At 45.4% G+C, this 13,992-nt stretch overlaps 1 protein-coding gene across 2 annotated transcripts in view; it reads left to right on the top strand.

Annotated features, from left to right (window-relative positions):
- The window catches only part of gdpd2 (glycerophosphodiester phosphodiesterase domain containing 2), a 162,843-nt gene that overhangs the window by 116,130 nt on the left and 32,721 nt on the right, over nt 1-13,992 (top strand). For both annotated transcript variants that reach the window (XM_078546236.1, XM_078546235.1), the window contains exon 13: nt 13,655-13,800. In XM_078546236.1, coding sequence (XP_078402362.1) covers nt 13,655-13,800 — 146 coding nt within the window. The remainder of the gene's footprint in view (nt 1-13,654; nt 13,801-13,992) is intronic.

The following is a 13,992-nucleotide window of genomic DNA, read 5'->3' as shown; positions in this document are numbered from 1 at the left end:
ACCCTCTAGCAATACAGGCCAAAATTCCATTTGCCTTTTTAGTTACTTGCTGCACCTGCATGCTAACATTTTGTGTTTCATGCACAAGAACACCCTGATCCCTCTGTGCTGCACTTTTTTGGAATCTCTCTCCATTTAAATAATAGTCTGCCTTTTGATTCTTCCTACCTAAGTGCATGACCTCACACTTTCCAACAATAAACTCCAGCTGCCAAGTTTTTATCCACTCACTCAACCTGTCTATATCCCCTTGCAGATGCTTTATGTTCTCATCACAACATGCCCTCTCACCTATTGTTGTATCGTCAGCAAATTTGGATACTTTACACTGAATGACACAAACACTGTTCATCAGAACAAGGAGCCAGGGAGACATTCTTGGGAGTTTATTGACAATAGTGAACATTATGCACAAGTGATTAACACCCGTGCCCAGGCTGTGCAACTACATGGTGTCAGCTGTGGCTCAGTTCATAGCACCCTCGCCTTTGAATCAGAAGGTTGTGGGTTCATGTCCCACTCCCAGAAACCAAGAACTGTGAATGTACTCGAAAGAGTTACATGGGATCTGTTGATAACTCGAAAGAGTTACATGGTGTCAGCTGTGGCTCAGTTCATAGCACCCTCGCCTTTGAATCAGAAGGTTGTGGGTTCATGTCCCACTCCCGGAAACCAAGAACTGTGAATGTACTCGAAAGAGTTACATGCGATCTGTTGATAACTCGAAAGAGTTACATGGTGTCAGCTGTGGCTCAGTTCATAGCACCCTCGCTTTTGAATCAGAGTGTTGTGGGTTCATGTCCCACTCCTGGAAACCAAGAACTGTGAATGTACTCGAAAGAGTTACAATCTGTGACTGTTGATAACTCGAAAGAGTTACATGGTGTCAGCTGTGGCTCAGTTCATAGCACCCTCGCTTTTGAATCAGAGTGTTGTGGGTTCATGTCCCACTCCCGGAAACCAAGAACTGTGAATGTACTCGAAAGAGTTACAATCTGTGACTGTTGATAACTCGAAAGAGTTACATGGTGTCAGCTGTGGCTCAGTTCATAGCACCCTCGCCTTTGAATCAGAAGGTTGTGGGTTCATGTCCCACTCCCGGAAACCAAGAACTGTGAATGTACTCGAAAGAGTTACAATCTGTGATGTTGATAACTCGAAAGAGTTACATCTTCTTCGGCCCTCTACGGAGGTGTTCTCCCGCTTTCTATCGAGGACCTGGGTTGGAGGGTGTTGCACGCAGCAGTCCCCGTAAAATGTGTAGGTTCACAGACTCCCAAGACACCTGCCTTTTTTGTGGTCTTGTGGAGTCCGTGGACCATGTTTACATAGGGTGTTGTAGGCTGCACTCCCTTTTTAGTTATTTAAAAAACCTTTTGTTGCTGTTTTGTTTGCACTTCAGTCCCACGCTCCTGATCTCGGTGCGGAAGGGGGTCGGGAAGGAGGAGGACCTCCTCGTGAACCTGCTCCTGGGCCTGGCCAAGTTGGCCATCAACAGGTCCAGGCAGCGGGCGATCGAGGGGGGAGTCCCGCCCGATTGTTTGTCCCTCTTCCGCGGCTACGTTCGCGGCCGGGTGTCCCTGGAAAGGGAGCACGCGGTGTCTGCCGGCACCATCGAGGCCTTCCGTGCCCGGTGGGCACCGCGGGGACTGGGGTGTTTTGTTGACCCCTTTAATCACATTTTGGTTTAATGTTTATAAGGTTCCTTTAAAGTTTTTCCTTGATTTTACAGCTGACCTGACTTAGGGGCTGTGCTTGATTTCTCCCTTATTGTGTTAATTTAGTTTATTGTTTTAACTCTGAAAGAGTTACATCTTCTTCGGGCCCGATGTCATTTTAGGTCTCGAGGTGGCCCAGGTGTGCGGTGGTCTTCCGTCTGAGCGTTCCCCTGTTCGGACGGAATTCCACATTGGCCCCAAGCCCCGAACCCTCCCTCGGGTGCCGGTGCTCCGCAATAATATGAGCCGCCTTGGGGACATGCCCTCCGTGCCATTTGGCACGGCACGGAGGAGTTTCCTGTATGGACTGCTGCTGCACACCTTTCATTTTCTCGCCCTCGTCCGCTGCCCGGACACGCCCTGGCGTGCCTTGTTGCCGTCCAGCAGCGGAGGCCCCCGATGGGAGGCCCTCTACGGAGGTGTCCTCCCGCTTTCTATCGGGGACCTGGGTTGGAGGGTGTTGCACACAGCAGTCCCATACAATCGAAGGATGTTTAGGTTCACGAACTCCCAAGACACCTGCCCTTTTTGCGGTCTTGTGGAGTCTGTGGACCATGCATATATAGGGTGTTGTAGGCTGCACTCCCTTTTTAGTTATTTAAAAAACCTCCTGTTGTTTTGTTTGCACTTCAGTCCCACGCTCCTGATCTACGGACACCCGGTGCGGAAGGGGGTCGGGAAGGAGGAGGACCTCCTTGTGAACCTGCTCCTGGGCCTGGCCAAGTTGGCCCATCAACAGGTCCAGGCAGCGGGCGATCGAGGGGGGAGTCCCGCCCGATTGTTTGTCCCTCTTCCGCGGCTACGTTCGCGGCCGGGTGTCCCTGGAAAGGGAGCACGCGGTGTCTGCCGGCACCATCGAGGCCTTCCGTACCTGGTGGGCACCGCGGGGACTGGGGTGTTTTGTTGACCCCTTTAATCACATTTTGGTTTAATGTTTATAAGGTTCCTTTAAAGTTTTTCCTTGCTTTTACAGCTGACCTGAATTAGGGGCTGTGCTTGATTTCTCCCTTGTTATTGTTATTGTTAATTTAGTTAATTGTTTTAACTCTACAAGAGTTACATCTTCTTCGGACCCAATGTCATTTTAGGTCTCGAGGTGGCCCAGGTGTGCGGTGGTCTTCCGTCTGAGCGTTCCCCTGTTCGGACGGAATTCCACATTGGCCCCAAGCCCCGAACCCGCCCTTGGGTATCGGTGCCCCGCAATAATATGAGCCGCCTTGGGGACATGCCCTCCGTGCCATTTGGCACGGCACGGAGGAGTTTCCTGTACGGACTAATGCTGCACACCTTCCATTTTCTCGCCCTCGTCCGCCGTCTGGACACGCCATGGCGTGCCTTGTTGCCGTCCGGCAGCGGAGGCCCCCGATGGGAGGCCCTCTACGGAGGTGTCCTCCCGCTTTCTATCGGGGACCTGGGTTGGAGGGTGTTGCATGCAGCAGTCCCCTACAACCGTAGAATGTGTAGGTTCACGGACTCCCAAGACACCTGCTCTTTTTGTGGTCTTGTGGAGTCCGTGGACCATGTTTACATAGGGTGTTATAGGCTGCACTCCCTTTTTAGTTATTTAAAAAACCTTCTGTTGCTGTTTTGTTTGCACTTCAGTCCCACGCTCCTGATCTACGGACACCCGGTGCGGAAGGGGGTCGGGAAGGAGGAGGACCTCCTCGTGAACCTGCTCCTGGGCTTGGACAGGTTGGCCATTAACAAGTCCAGGCAGCGGGCGATCGAGGGGGGAGTCCCGCCCGATTGTTTGTCCCTCTTCCGCGGCTACGTTCGCGGCCGGGTGTCCCTGGAAAGGGAGCACGCGGTGTCTGCCGGCACCATCGAGGCCTTCCGTGCCCGGTGGGCACCGCGGGGACTGGGGTGTTTTGTTGACCCCTTTAATCACATCTTGGTTTGATGTTTGTAAGGTTCCTTTAAAGTTTTTCCTTGATTTTACAGCTGACCTGACTTAGGGGCTGTGCTTGATTTCTCCCTTGTTATTGTTAATTTAGTTAATTGTTTTAACTCTACAAGAGTTACATCTTCTTAACCTTCCTAACCTTGCCGTTATGTCTTGGTACTCCCCGGACATCCACAGCAAAGATGGAGGCAGCCTGCTAACTGCAACGCCCTGTCTGTGATGACCTTGGCGGGCGTCCTCTGGTGCGCTGAGACCTGGAGAGCCCCGGCTCACTTTCGTGGTCCTGCTCTGTTGCAGTGGCACCCTCCTCGGCCTGTGGAGTTGGAACTGCTGAGGTAACAGGAAGAGTGGATTTAGATAGGCTGGACATTCCCGGAGTCACCTGGATGGATGGCCCCTGGGTGTGAACCTGCTGACCCTCCTCCCTATGGGTGCCCAAGGGCCCCAGGCTGACTCCTTGAGGAAAAGGGATAGCTGGAGTGAGATCAAGCTGCCCTCTCGCGTACACACTATTGGAGGTGAACTATGGTATCAACCTTGGAGTTGAGCCCATGCAGCAGTCAGGAGCGACGTCCTGGACCAAGGACTCCATGGCAGCCGCCATCCTACCAGTGTTGACCTTGGTGCGTTGGCATGCCGACGCTGTCACCTCAGTGAAGGCGGACGAACTCCTCCATCGTGTCTTGCAATCTGAGGAGTGCAGCAGACACCCCTTCCTGATGTTCCTGAGCTTGCCTTTGCAGATCACGCAACTGTGACATGGCCGAGTCCAGAGGCTCGTCACCAGATTTGGACTCAGCAAATTTCTGGCCTCCAGCAGTCCTCCGAGTGCTGGACACCTGGGAAATCCCTACCCCTGCCTGCTGTGGATCACGTTGTGCACTGTGCTCCCCAGATTGCAATCCCGAGACTATATTAAAGCTAGGTCCCACTGAGGTGTGTGTCTCTGTGCTGGTGGAGGGTGTTGGTGAGCGCTGTGACGGGACTTCAAGGAGGGTGTCTCCAGGTTCCTCTTCAAAGGTTTCTTCAGGGCTTGATTGGAGGCCCTGGGTCATGGCTGTTTCCCAGATGTACCTGCGGAAGCAAGGCGAGATAATTAGTGCATGGCAGTGGCCTGTGAAACAGGAAACATTACTCACAGCATGGTTATCTGATGGATGTTGCACTTGGTAGAGCATCACCGACCTCACCGTCAGCACAGGACCAGTCCAGATCATCGCCGGCCAGCTGGATGGCTCTGTTTTCAAAGTTTGTGAGGACCATGATTTTAGGCATTCCTCCACCAATCTGCGACCTCTCCCTGTTGTCTTGTCCTGTATGAATAGAGATGGAGAGAGTGTAGGCAAGATGCCTGCCAGGCCAAATGATAAGTATGCCTGGCATGTGTGGGTAGTGAGTGGTCCATGGACAGGATGAGGACAAGGTGAGTGTGAGAGTGAATGGTGATGTCTCTTGAACTGGTAGTGAGTGAGGGCTCTGTGGATGTGTAATGGGTTTTTGAGTGTGTGAGTTGTGAGGGATGGGAAGTGTGACTTACCCTGGCGAAATGGAGGAGGCCATTCATCCTTTTGCGGCACTGGGTGGTTGTCCTCCTTTGAAGGGCGTTGGCACCAACCACTGCCACCGCCTCCCAAGCCCAATTGGTAATGCTGTTGTCCATCCTGCGGCCAGAGCATGGGTAGAGGATATCCCAGCAGGCCTCCACGGCATCCAAAAGGTGTTCCAGTGACGAGTCGCTAAACCTGGGAGCTGCAGGCTTTCTGCCTTCCGTGGACATCTTCCCTGCAGCTAATGTGGCCCGGAAACACTGAGATGTGATGCGTACAGCTGGAATTTAAATATGGCACCCAGGGTGATGAAGCGGCGAGGTGATGACAGGCAGGCGAATGAAAGCCCACCTGCCATAGAAACGGATGTGTTTCCCGGGAATGCATAAATAATGTGGCAAGTTTGGGGCAATACGGCATGAATCCCACCATCGCGGCTGGTGGGTAAAACATCATTTTACTTACCCATTACCACCCTTAGGGCAAATCTAGGATGATTCCGCCCCAAGACTAGGTGTTTTAAACCTGAATAAAGGTAATTCTAAGGGTATGAAAGCTGATCTAGCTAAAGTGAATTGGGAAACTAGATTAACAGATAAGACAGTAGAGATCCAGTGACAGACCTTTAAGGAGATATTTAATAACTCTCAGCAAAGATTTATCCCAATTAGAAAGAATGACTCTTTGAGAAAGATGCATCATCCATAGCTGAATAAGGAAGTTAAGGATAGTATGAAACTGAAAGAAACATTGCACAAATCTGCAAAGATTATTGGTGGGTCAGAAGATTCATCAAACTTTAAGAACCAGCAAAGAATGACTAAAAAAAAAGAGGGAGAAAGAAGTATATACAAAAAAGCTGGCTAGTAATGAAAACAGTTGGTAAGAGTTTCTACAAGTATTTAAATAGGAAAAGAATAACTAAAATTAGTGTTGGTCCTCTAGAGAGTGAGTATGAGGAATTGGTAATGGAAAATAAGGGAATGGCAGAGGCATTGAATATGTATTTTGTGCCTGTCTTCACTGTAGAAGACTTAGAAAACTTCCCAAAGATACTTAAAAATCAAGAAGAAAATGGGAGGGAGGAAATTAAAACAATCACCATTGCTAGGAAAACTATTAGACCTAAAGGCTGACAAGTTCCCAGCACCAGATGGTCTGCATCCTAGGGTCTTAAAAGAAGTGGCTGCAGAGATAGTAGATGCATTGGTTATAATTTTCCAAAATTCCTTAGATTCTGGATGGGTTCCAGTGGATTGGAAAATAGCTAACGTAACACCTTTATTCAAGAAAGGAAGGAGACACAAAGCAGGAAACTACAGGCCAGTTAGCATAACATCTAACATAGGGAATTTGCTAGAACCCATTATCGTGGAGATTATAACAGGATACTTCAAAAATTATAATTTTATCAGGCAGAGTCAACATGGGTTTGTTAAAGGAAAATCATGCTTAACTAATTTATTAGAATTTTTTGAGCAAGTAACAAGGTGGATAAAGGGGAACCTGTAGGTGTGGTGTACTCAGATTGCCAGAAGGCGTTTGATAAGGTGCTATATCAAAGGTTACTACACAAGATAAGATTACATGGTGTAGGAGGTTACATATTAGCATAGATAAAGGATTCGGTAGCTAACAGGAAGCAGAGAATAAGAATAAATGGGTCTTTTACGGGTTAGCAAGCTGTAACAAGTGGAGTGCCACAGGGATCAGTGCTGAGGCCTCAACTATTTACAGTCTACATCAGTGATTTGGATGAGGGCACCGAATGTATTGTAGATAAATTTGCTGGTGACGCCAAGAAAGGTAGGAAAATAAGTTGTCAAGAGGAGGTAGAGAGTCTGCAAAGGGATATAGACAGGTTAAGTGAGTGGGCAAAAGGAGTACAATGTGGGAAAATGTGAACTTGTTCACTTTGGCAGGAAGAATAGAAAAGCAGTATACTATTTAAATGGAGAGAGATTGCAGAACTCGGTGGTTCCGAGGGATCTGGGTGTCCTGGTACATGAACCACAAAAAGTTAATATGCAGGTACAGCAAGTGATCAGGAAGGCAAATGGAATGTTGGCATTTATTGCAAAGGGAATGGAATATAAAAGTAAGGAAGTTTTATTGCAGCTGTTCAGAGCATTGGTGAGACCACATCTGGAGTACTGTGTACAGTTTTGGCCTCCTTATTTGAAAAAATATATAATTGCTTTAGAAGAAGTTTAGAAAAGGTTCACTTGACTCATTCCTGGGATGAGGGGCTTATCTTATGAAGAAAGGTTGAACAGGTTGGACCTAAACTCATTGGAGTTTAGAAGAATGAGAGGTGATCTTATTGAAACATATAAGATTCTAAGTGGACTTGATAGGATAGTCGGGAGGATGTTTCCATTTGTGGGAGAGACTGGAACCAGGGGACAGAGGTTAAGAATAAGAGGTTTACCATTTAAGACAGAGATGAGGAGAATTTTTTCTCTCAAAGGGTCGTTAGTATGTGAAATTCTTTTCCCCAGAAAGCAGTGGAGGCTGGGTTATTGAATTTATTCAAAGCAGAGTAAGACAGATTTTTGATTGATAAGGCAGTCAAGGGGTTGTGGGGGGGTGCAGATGACACTGTGGAATTAAGACAACAACCAGATCCTAATGAATGGCGGAGCAGGCTCGAAAGGCTGAATGGCCTACTCCTGCTTCTAAGTCCAATGTTCATATGATCACTCTTCCATAGAGGATGCTTTACTATGAGATAATTAATTAATCCTGCCTCATTTCACATTACCAGGTATAAAATAGCCTGTTACCTAGTTGGTTCCATGACATATTGTTCTAAGAAATTGAATACACTTTATGAACTTGTCCTCAAGGCTACCTTTGCCAATTTGATATGTCCAGTCTATTTGAAGATTAAAATCTCCCAAGATCATTTCCTTTCTTACAAGCCCCCATCATTTCTTGATTTATACCCTGTCCTACGTTGTAGCTACTGTTGGGAGCCCATAAATTACTCCCACCAGTGTCATCTTTCCTTTGCTCTTCCTTAGCTCCATACAAACTGATGTTACATTTTGATTTTCAGAGCCAAGATAATTTCCCACTATGGTACTGATCTCATTCTTTAGTAACAGAGCTACCTAGCTCCTTTTCCTTTCTTCCTGCCCTTTTGAAATTTCAGATATCTTTGAACATTCAATTCCCAGCTGTGGGCACTTTGCAATCACATCTCTGTAATGGCTATCATATCATACCCATTTATTTCTATTTACACTGTCAGTTCATCTATTTTGTTACGAATGCTTTGTGCATTCTGATAAAGAGCCTTCAATTTTGACTTTTTACTATTTTTCTCCAATGTGGTCCAATCTGCTGGTGCACTCTTATGTTTGTACACTCTGTTCCTTCCTGTCGCACTCTGGTTATCGTTACCCATATCACTACCTTGCACTGTTGCCTTGTCCTTTCTCATTAACTTTCTAAATCTCCCCTCACCTGAACCTCCCCTGAACTATTTAACTGAAAACCGTCTCTACAGCCCTAGTTATTTGACTTGCAAGGACATGGGGTACCAGCACGGTTTGAGCGAAGCTGTTCCTAATGGAACCTCTTTCTCCAGTGCTAGTGGCAGTGTCCTATGAATTGAAACCCATTTCACCCACAACAATCTTTGAGCACACATTCACCTCCCTAATCTGCTTGCCCCTGTGCCAATTTGCATGTGGCTTGGATAATAATCCAAGATTATAACTCTTGAGGTTCTGCTCTTTGCTCCTTGTTTCCTGGTGATCTCCAAACAATTTTCTCCAATGCTGTTGATCTCAACATGGGTCACAACGACTGTATTTTTCCTCCTCCCTCTCAAATATCCTTTCAAGACAGTGTGAGATGGTTCTCGTCCTGGCGCCAAGTAGGCAATATACCATGTGCCACTCTTGATCCTGTTTACAAAAGATATTATCTATCTCCCTAATTATTGAATTCTCTACAACCACCACATTAGGATTCCCCTCCTCCTCCTCTTCCCTGCTTTGGACAGCTGTATCTGGCAGTCCTTCTGACAGTCTCTATCCTTACCATCACGGCTATTAAGTTCATTGTACCCCTCAGATAGAATCAGCTTGCAGATCCTCATTCTCTATGTCAGAATGCAGGTCATCAAGAACCAATTCTCGGTATTCCTTACCATTGTGAAAGAGTATTTTTTATTCCTTGTGCCCAGCAGGGAAGTTGCTCAACCAGACATATAAGTGTCACAACCGCCAACATCAAAGGAGAGAAACATTTCATTCAATGTGACAAGTTTGACAGCTCAACAGCAGCATATTCAACACAGAGTCGGAGGACTGGTTTAGTTCATCTCTCTCTTTCGCCTGCTCTCATGAGCTTCACTACGAATCTGTCAGGGAGACTTGGCTCCAGGCCTAGGTATGGATGCATACAGCCTGTAATAGAGCCGGTTGGGACTAGTTAGTTTGGGACCAGTTAACTTGTAAGTAGGTTTGCATAGAATAGTGGCAGAGTCACATATGTTTATTGGTTTTAATAAAGGAAGCAGTAGGAAGTAGATGTATCAAATAAACTATATTCTTTTCATTAATTTATTCCATGTAAAAAACCGGTTGGATTAAAATTCTGTTTTGCTTCACTAGACTGCTTTTCAGTCTACCTGCCAGAGACAGGAGAATGCATGGCACCATACATGCAAGATGATACTACCTAGAACCAGGTTATAATGTTATAATATAAAATAAAAACAGAAAATGCTGAAAGTGATCAGCAGGTCAGGCAGCATTTGTGGAGAGAGAAACAGAGTTAATTTCTCATCAGAACTCAGATCATCATCAGAATTCACCTTATTTCAGATTTCCAGCATCCACAGTATTTTGCTTTTGGGTCTATGTTACAATCACTGGGTTGCTCTGTAATTTAATTACATATTGAGCACTAACGTACACTTCAATTCATAGTGGACAATCTAGAAATTCCACGGAGCTAGGAGGATGGAGGCTGCTGCCAACCCAGGCTCACCCCAACCTCTACCAAATGTTGCCCACAGTTCATATATTTCATTCAGACGAGGCCCAATGCTGAATTTGGCTTGGGTCTCAGGCCAGCAGTATGGATAGATTATTCACCAAGATGCCACTTGTTTTGGATACAAGTCCAATTTTTTGATCAATGTTGATGGACCTTGAACTATCTAGGAATCCTGGAATGAGTCCTGACTCTCCAAAGCCTGTCCACTATCTACAAGGCACAAGTCAGGAGTGTGACTGAATACTCCTCACGTGCCTGGATGAATGCAGCTCCCACAACACTCAAGAAGTTTGACACTATCCAGGACAAAACAGTCCGCTTGATTGGCACCACATCCAGAAACATTCACTCCCTCTACCACCAATGCACATTAATAGCAGTGTGTACCATCTACAAGATGCACTTCAGGAATTCACAAGGCTCTTTCGACAGCACCTTCCAAACCCTTCTACTATCTAGAAGGACAAGGGCAGCAGATAGATGGGAACACCACTACCTGGAAGCTCCCCTCCAAGTCACTCACAGAATCCCACAGTGCAGAAGAGGCCCTTCGGCCCATCGAGTCTACACAGAGTCACTTGCCATCCTGACTTAGAAATATATCACCATTCCTTCACTGTCACTAGGTCAAAATCTTGGAACTCCCTTCCTAACAGTACCTACACCATATAGACTACAGCGGTTCAAGAAGGCAGCTCACCTTCTCAAGGGCAACTAGAGATGGGCAATAAATGCTGGCCCAGCCAGCGAAGCCCACACCCCGTGAATGAATAATAAAAAAAACTATGTTTCTTGCAATAAAACAAGGGGTCAAATCAAATTGCAAGTGGAAAAGTCATGAAGGATCAAAATTAGCTCACTTATGGATACCCATAATACACTCAGAAACTGAGATACATAAAGGATACACATGGATGAATAGTTGGATATAGTGGGCACATATTGGGGATATTAGGATATACAGGAAAAGCAGGGGGACAGTGAAATATAGAACAGTCATAGAGGGCTTGCTTTTCAATCCAGGGTCTGTTATGACCACAGCTGATGTTAATTGTTGCGCAAACCAAATCCCAGAGGAAAACTTGGCTTACAGGCCATACTTTTCTTTTGTATTCTGAAAGCAAGAAGACAATACACTGATCTCAGCAGCAAGAAGTCCAGTAACACTTTTGGGATTTAAAAAAAATTAAAAGTGAAAGTTTTATTAACAAGAATAAAAGAAAACTTAAGCACACAAGATTACAATTAAGGTTAGTCTTACAACACATTTCCCCAAAAAGACTCTACTTCATCAGACCGACAAGTAAACATCTTCCGGGCAATACTCCCTTATAGATATTTAACTATAAAAATCTAGTAATATTACCCAAGACCAACTGCTGTGGCTTTAATAAGGGCATACCACATGATCTATAACTCTCCTCCACCCTGCAGTGGACAGCCTATGACTTTTCTGGCTTGACTGAATGGCTACTTCAAACCTGCATCTTCTCCCAGGCCAGAGCCACAGATCCCAACTCAGCTCCAGTTCAACAACAGCTACATCTCAGCTCAGCTCACAGCTCAACTATAGCAGCTCAAACAGCTCCCCTCAGCTCTCCACAGTAACTCTAAAATACCGTTTTTCCCTTTTCATCTCAGGTTCCATTGTTATCACACCTCTTTGAAACTCAAATCCTTCCAAATATAAGATATTTCATGTTTCCATCTTGTCTTTGCTTTGGGTCAATAAATATAATATCCCCACTTCTGTTTACCTATGGAACTCCTGCAAGATGCAAACATGTTTCTTTCCACCTCTTCCCTTTGTTATTCAAACAAACTCTGAACTTATCTAAAAATGCAAATGTTAGATCCAATCTATTCTCTTGTACCTCAAACCTAACACCTCTATCCTTTTCATGTTTTAAACCCTTCAGGCAACCTATCTCCTATTAATCTCTACCCAGCTTAATTAAGTCATATATATACACACGCAAACACACACACAGCCTTCTTCACAGAATAACATAATATTCTCTAAAAATATTTTTAAAATAACATCCATTTCTCACAGGGTCAGAAACCCAAAGCCCAGATCTTTCCAGGTCCCAATCCCGCGCTGAGTCTGCCGCTATTTTAAAAGGCAGATCACCTAACCTCTAGAGTGAAATTCTAAAAGGCAGAGGACAGCCAAGACTGGGCTTGCAGTGCCTTGCAGAATAGAGGAGACAGGAGATCGGAGGGTCAGCAGCTTCACGACAAAGACAAGTGGTCAAATGGTCAATGAAAATGTTCAGACCTGCTCTGTGTGAATAACCTTTTTTTCCCAATAATTTTACTTAAGCAATGCTCCCTGCATTTCTCCCAACAGCTGTGCACTAATGTAGATCAGACTGTTCACTATTCCCGAGCTGTGATTTGAAAATCACCTTCTGCCCTCTCCAGCCTGTTAACAAGCTCTTCTATTAGCTTAGTGGGCAGTAATTGGAGGTGAGCGTGTTTATGGCTCCTCCCAACCCCCACTTTGAAAATAGCTGTGCATTCTGGAGGCATTGGAAGACTGACATGCCATCCAGGAGTGCTAATTTCAAAGCACGCCCACGCCCAACCTCACCCTTATGGGTATATGAAAATTAAGCCCTGAAAGTGTGAAGAATTCTTAATGGAGAATTGTGAGCTGTCGAACAGTTGGTTCTTTAAGTCATTAAAGGTGGCAGGACAGGTTGAGAGAGCAGTTAATAAAGCATATAGTATCGTAGGCTTTATTAATAGGGCATAGAGTACAAGAGCAAGGAAGTTATGTTGAACTTGTATAAGACAATAGTCAGGCCTCAGCTGGAGTGTTGCGTACAGTTCTGGGTGCCGCCTTTTAGGAAGGATGTGAATGCATAATAGAGAGTGCAGAAGAGGTTTACGAGAATGGTTCCAGAGATGAGGAACTTCAGTTATGAAGTAAGATTGGAGAAGTTGGGACTCTTATTTAGAGAAAAGAAGGCTGAGAGAAGATTTAATAGAGGTATTCAAAATCATAAGGGGTCTGGACAAAGTAGATAGGGAGAAACTGTTCCCACTCGTGAAAAGATTGAGAACGAGAAGGCACAGATTTAAAATAATTGGCAAAAGAAGCAAAAGCAATGCGAGAAAAAACATTTTCACAAAGCGAGTGGTTAGGGTCTGGAATGCACAGCCTGAGAATGTGGTGGAGGCAGGCTCAATCGAGGCATTCAAGAGGGAATTAGATGTTTATTTAAAAAGAAACAATCTACAGGGTTACAGAGAGAAGGCAGGAGAATAGCACAAGGTGAAGTGCTCATTCGAAGAGATGGTGCAGACACAATGGCCCAAATGGCTTCCATCTACACTACAACAATTCTGTGGAGCTTCAAATATTTTGACGGTCTCATACTTCTGGACAAGAGTAAAGCACCAGAATGCTTGAGCGAATCTGCTCCTTTCTGAATAGTCTTTGCATATTTGGTTCCCTCTAGATCCTGTGGCTGGCAAACAATAAGAATAACACACCCAATGATTTTCAGAAGATTGTGGGAGAAAAACTTGACCCAGAAACACTGCATAGGGAGAACATTCACACCATCAACATTCGCTATAGTAACATCAGCTTCATGGAGATCAGGTAAGTTTCTTTGAAAATACCACAGCATACTTACAAACCAGAACCTAACCAGAAAAAGTGCAAAAACAGAGTGCTGGAAATTGTTGCTAATGTTACAGTTTGATACATTTCTGAGGATACAATAGTGACATTTTTGGTGGGCCAATGTACTATTGGGGTAATTTTATGAAATCATTTTCCCAACATAGAGCC

Source organism: Cetorhinus maximus, chromosome 8 (assembly GCF_964194155.1).
Source record: "Cetorhinus maximus chromosome 8, sCetMax3.hap1.1, whole genome shotgun sequence".
Lineage (NCBI taxonomy): Eukaryota > Metazoa > Chordata > Chondrichthyes > Lamniformes > Cetorhinidae > Cetorhinus > Cetorhinus maximus.
Note: the sequence above shows the minus strand (reverse complement) of the source record. Positions and strands in the feature narration are given on the sequence as shown.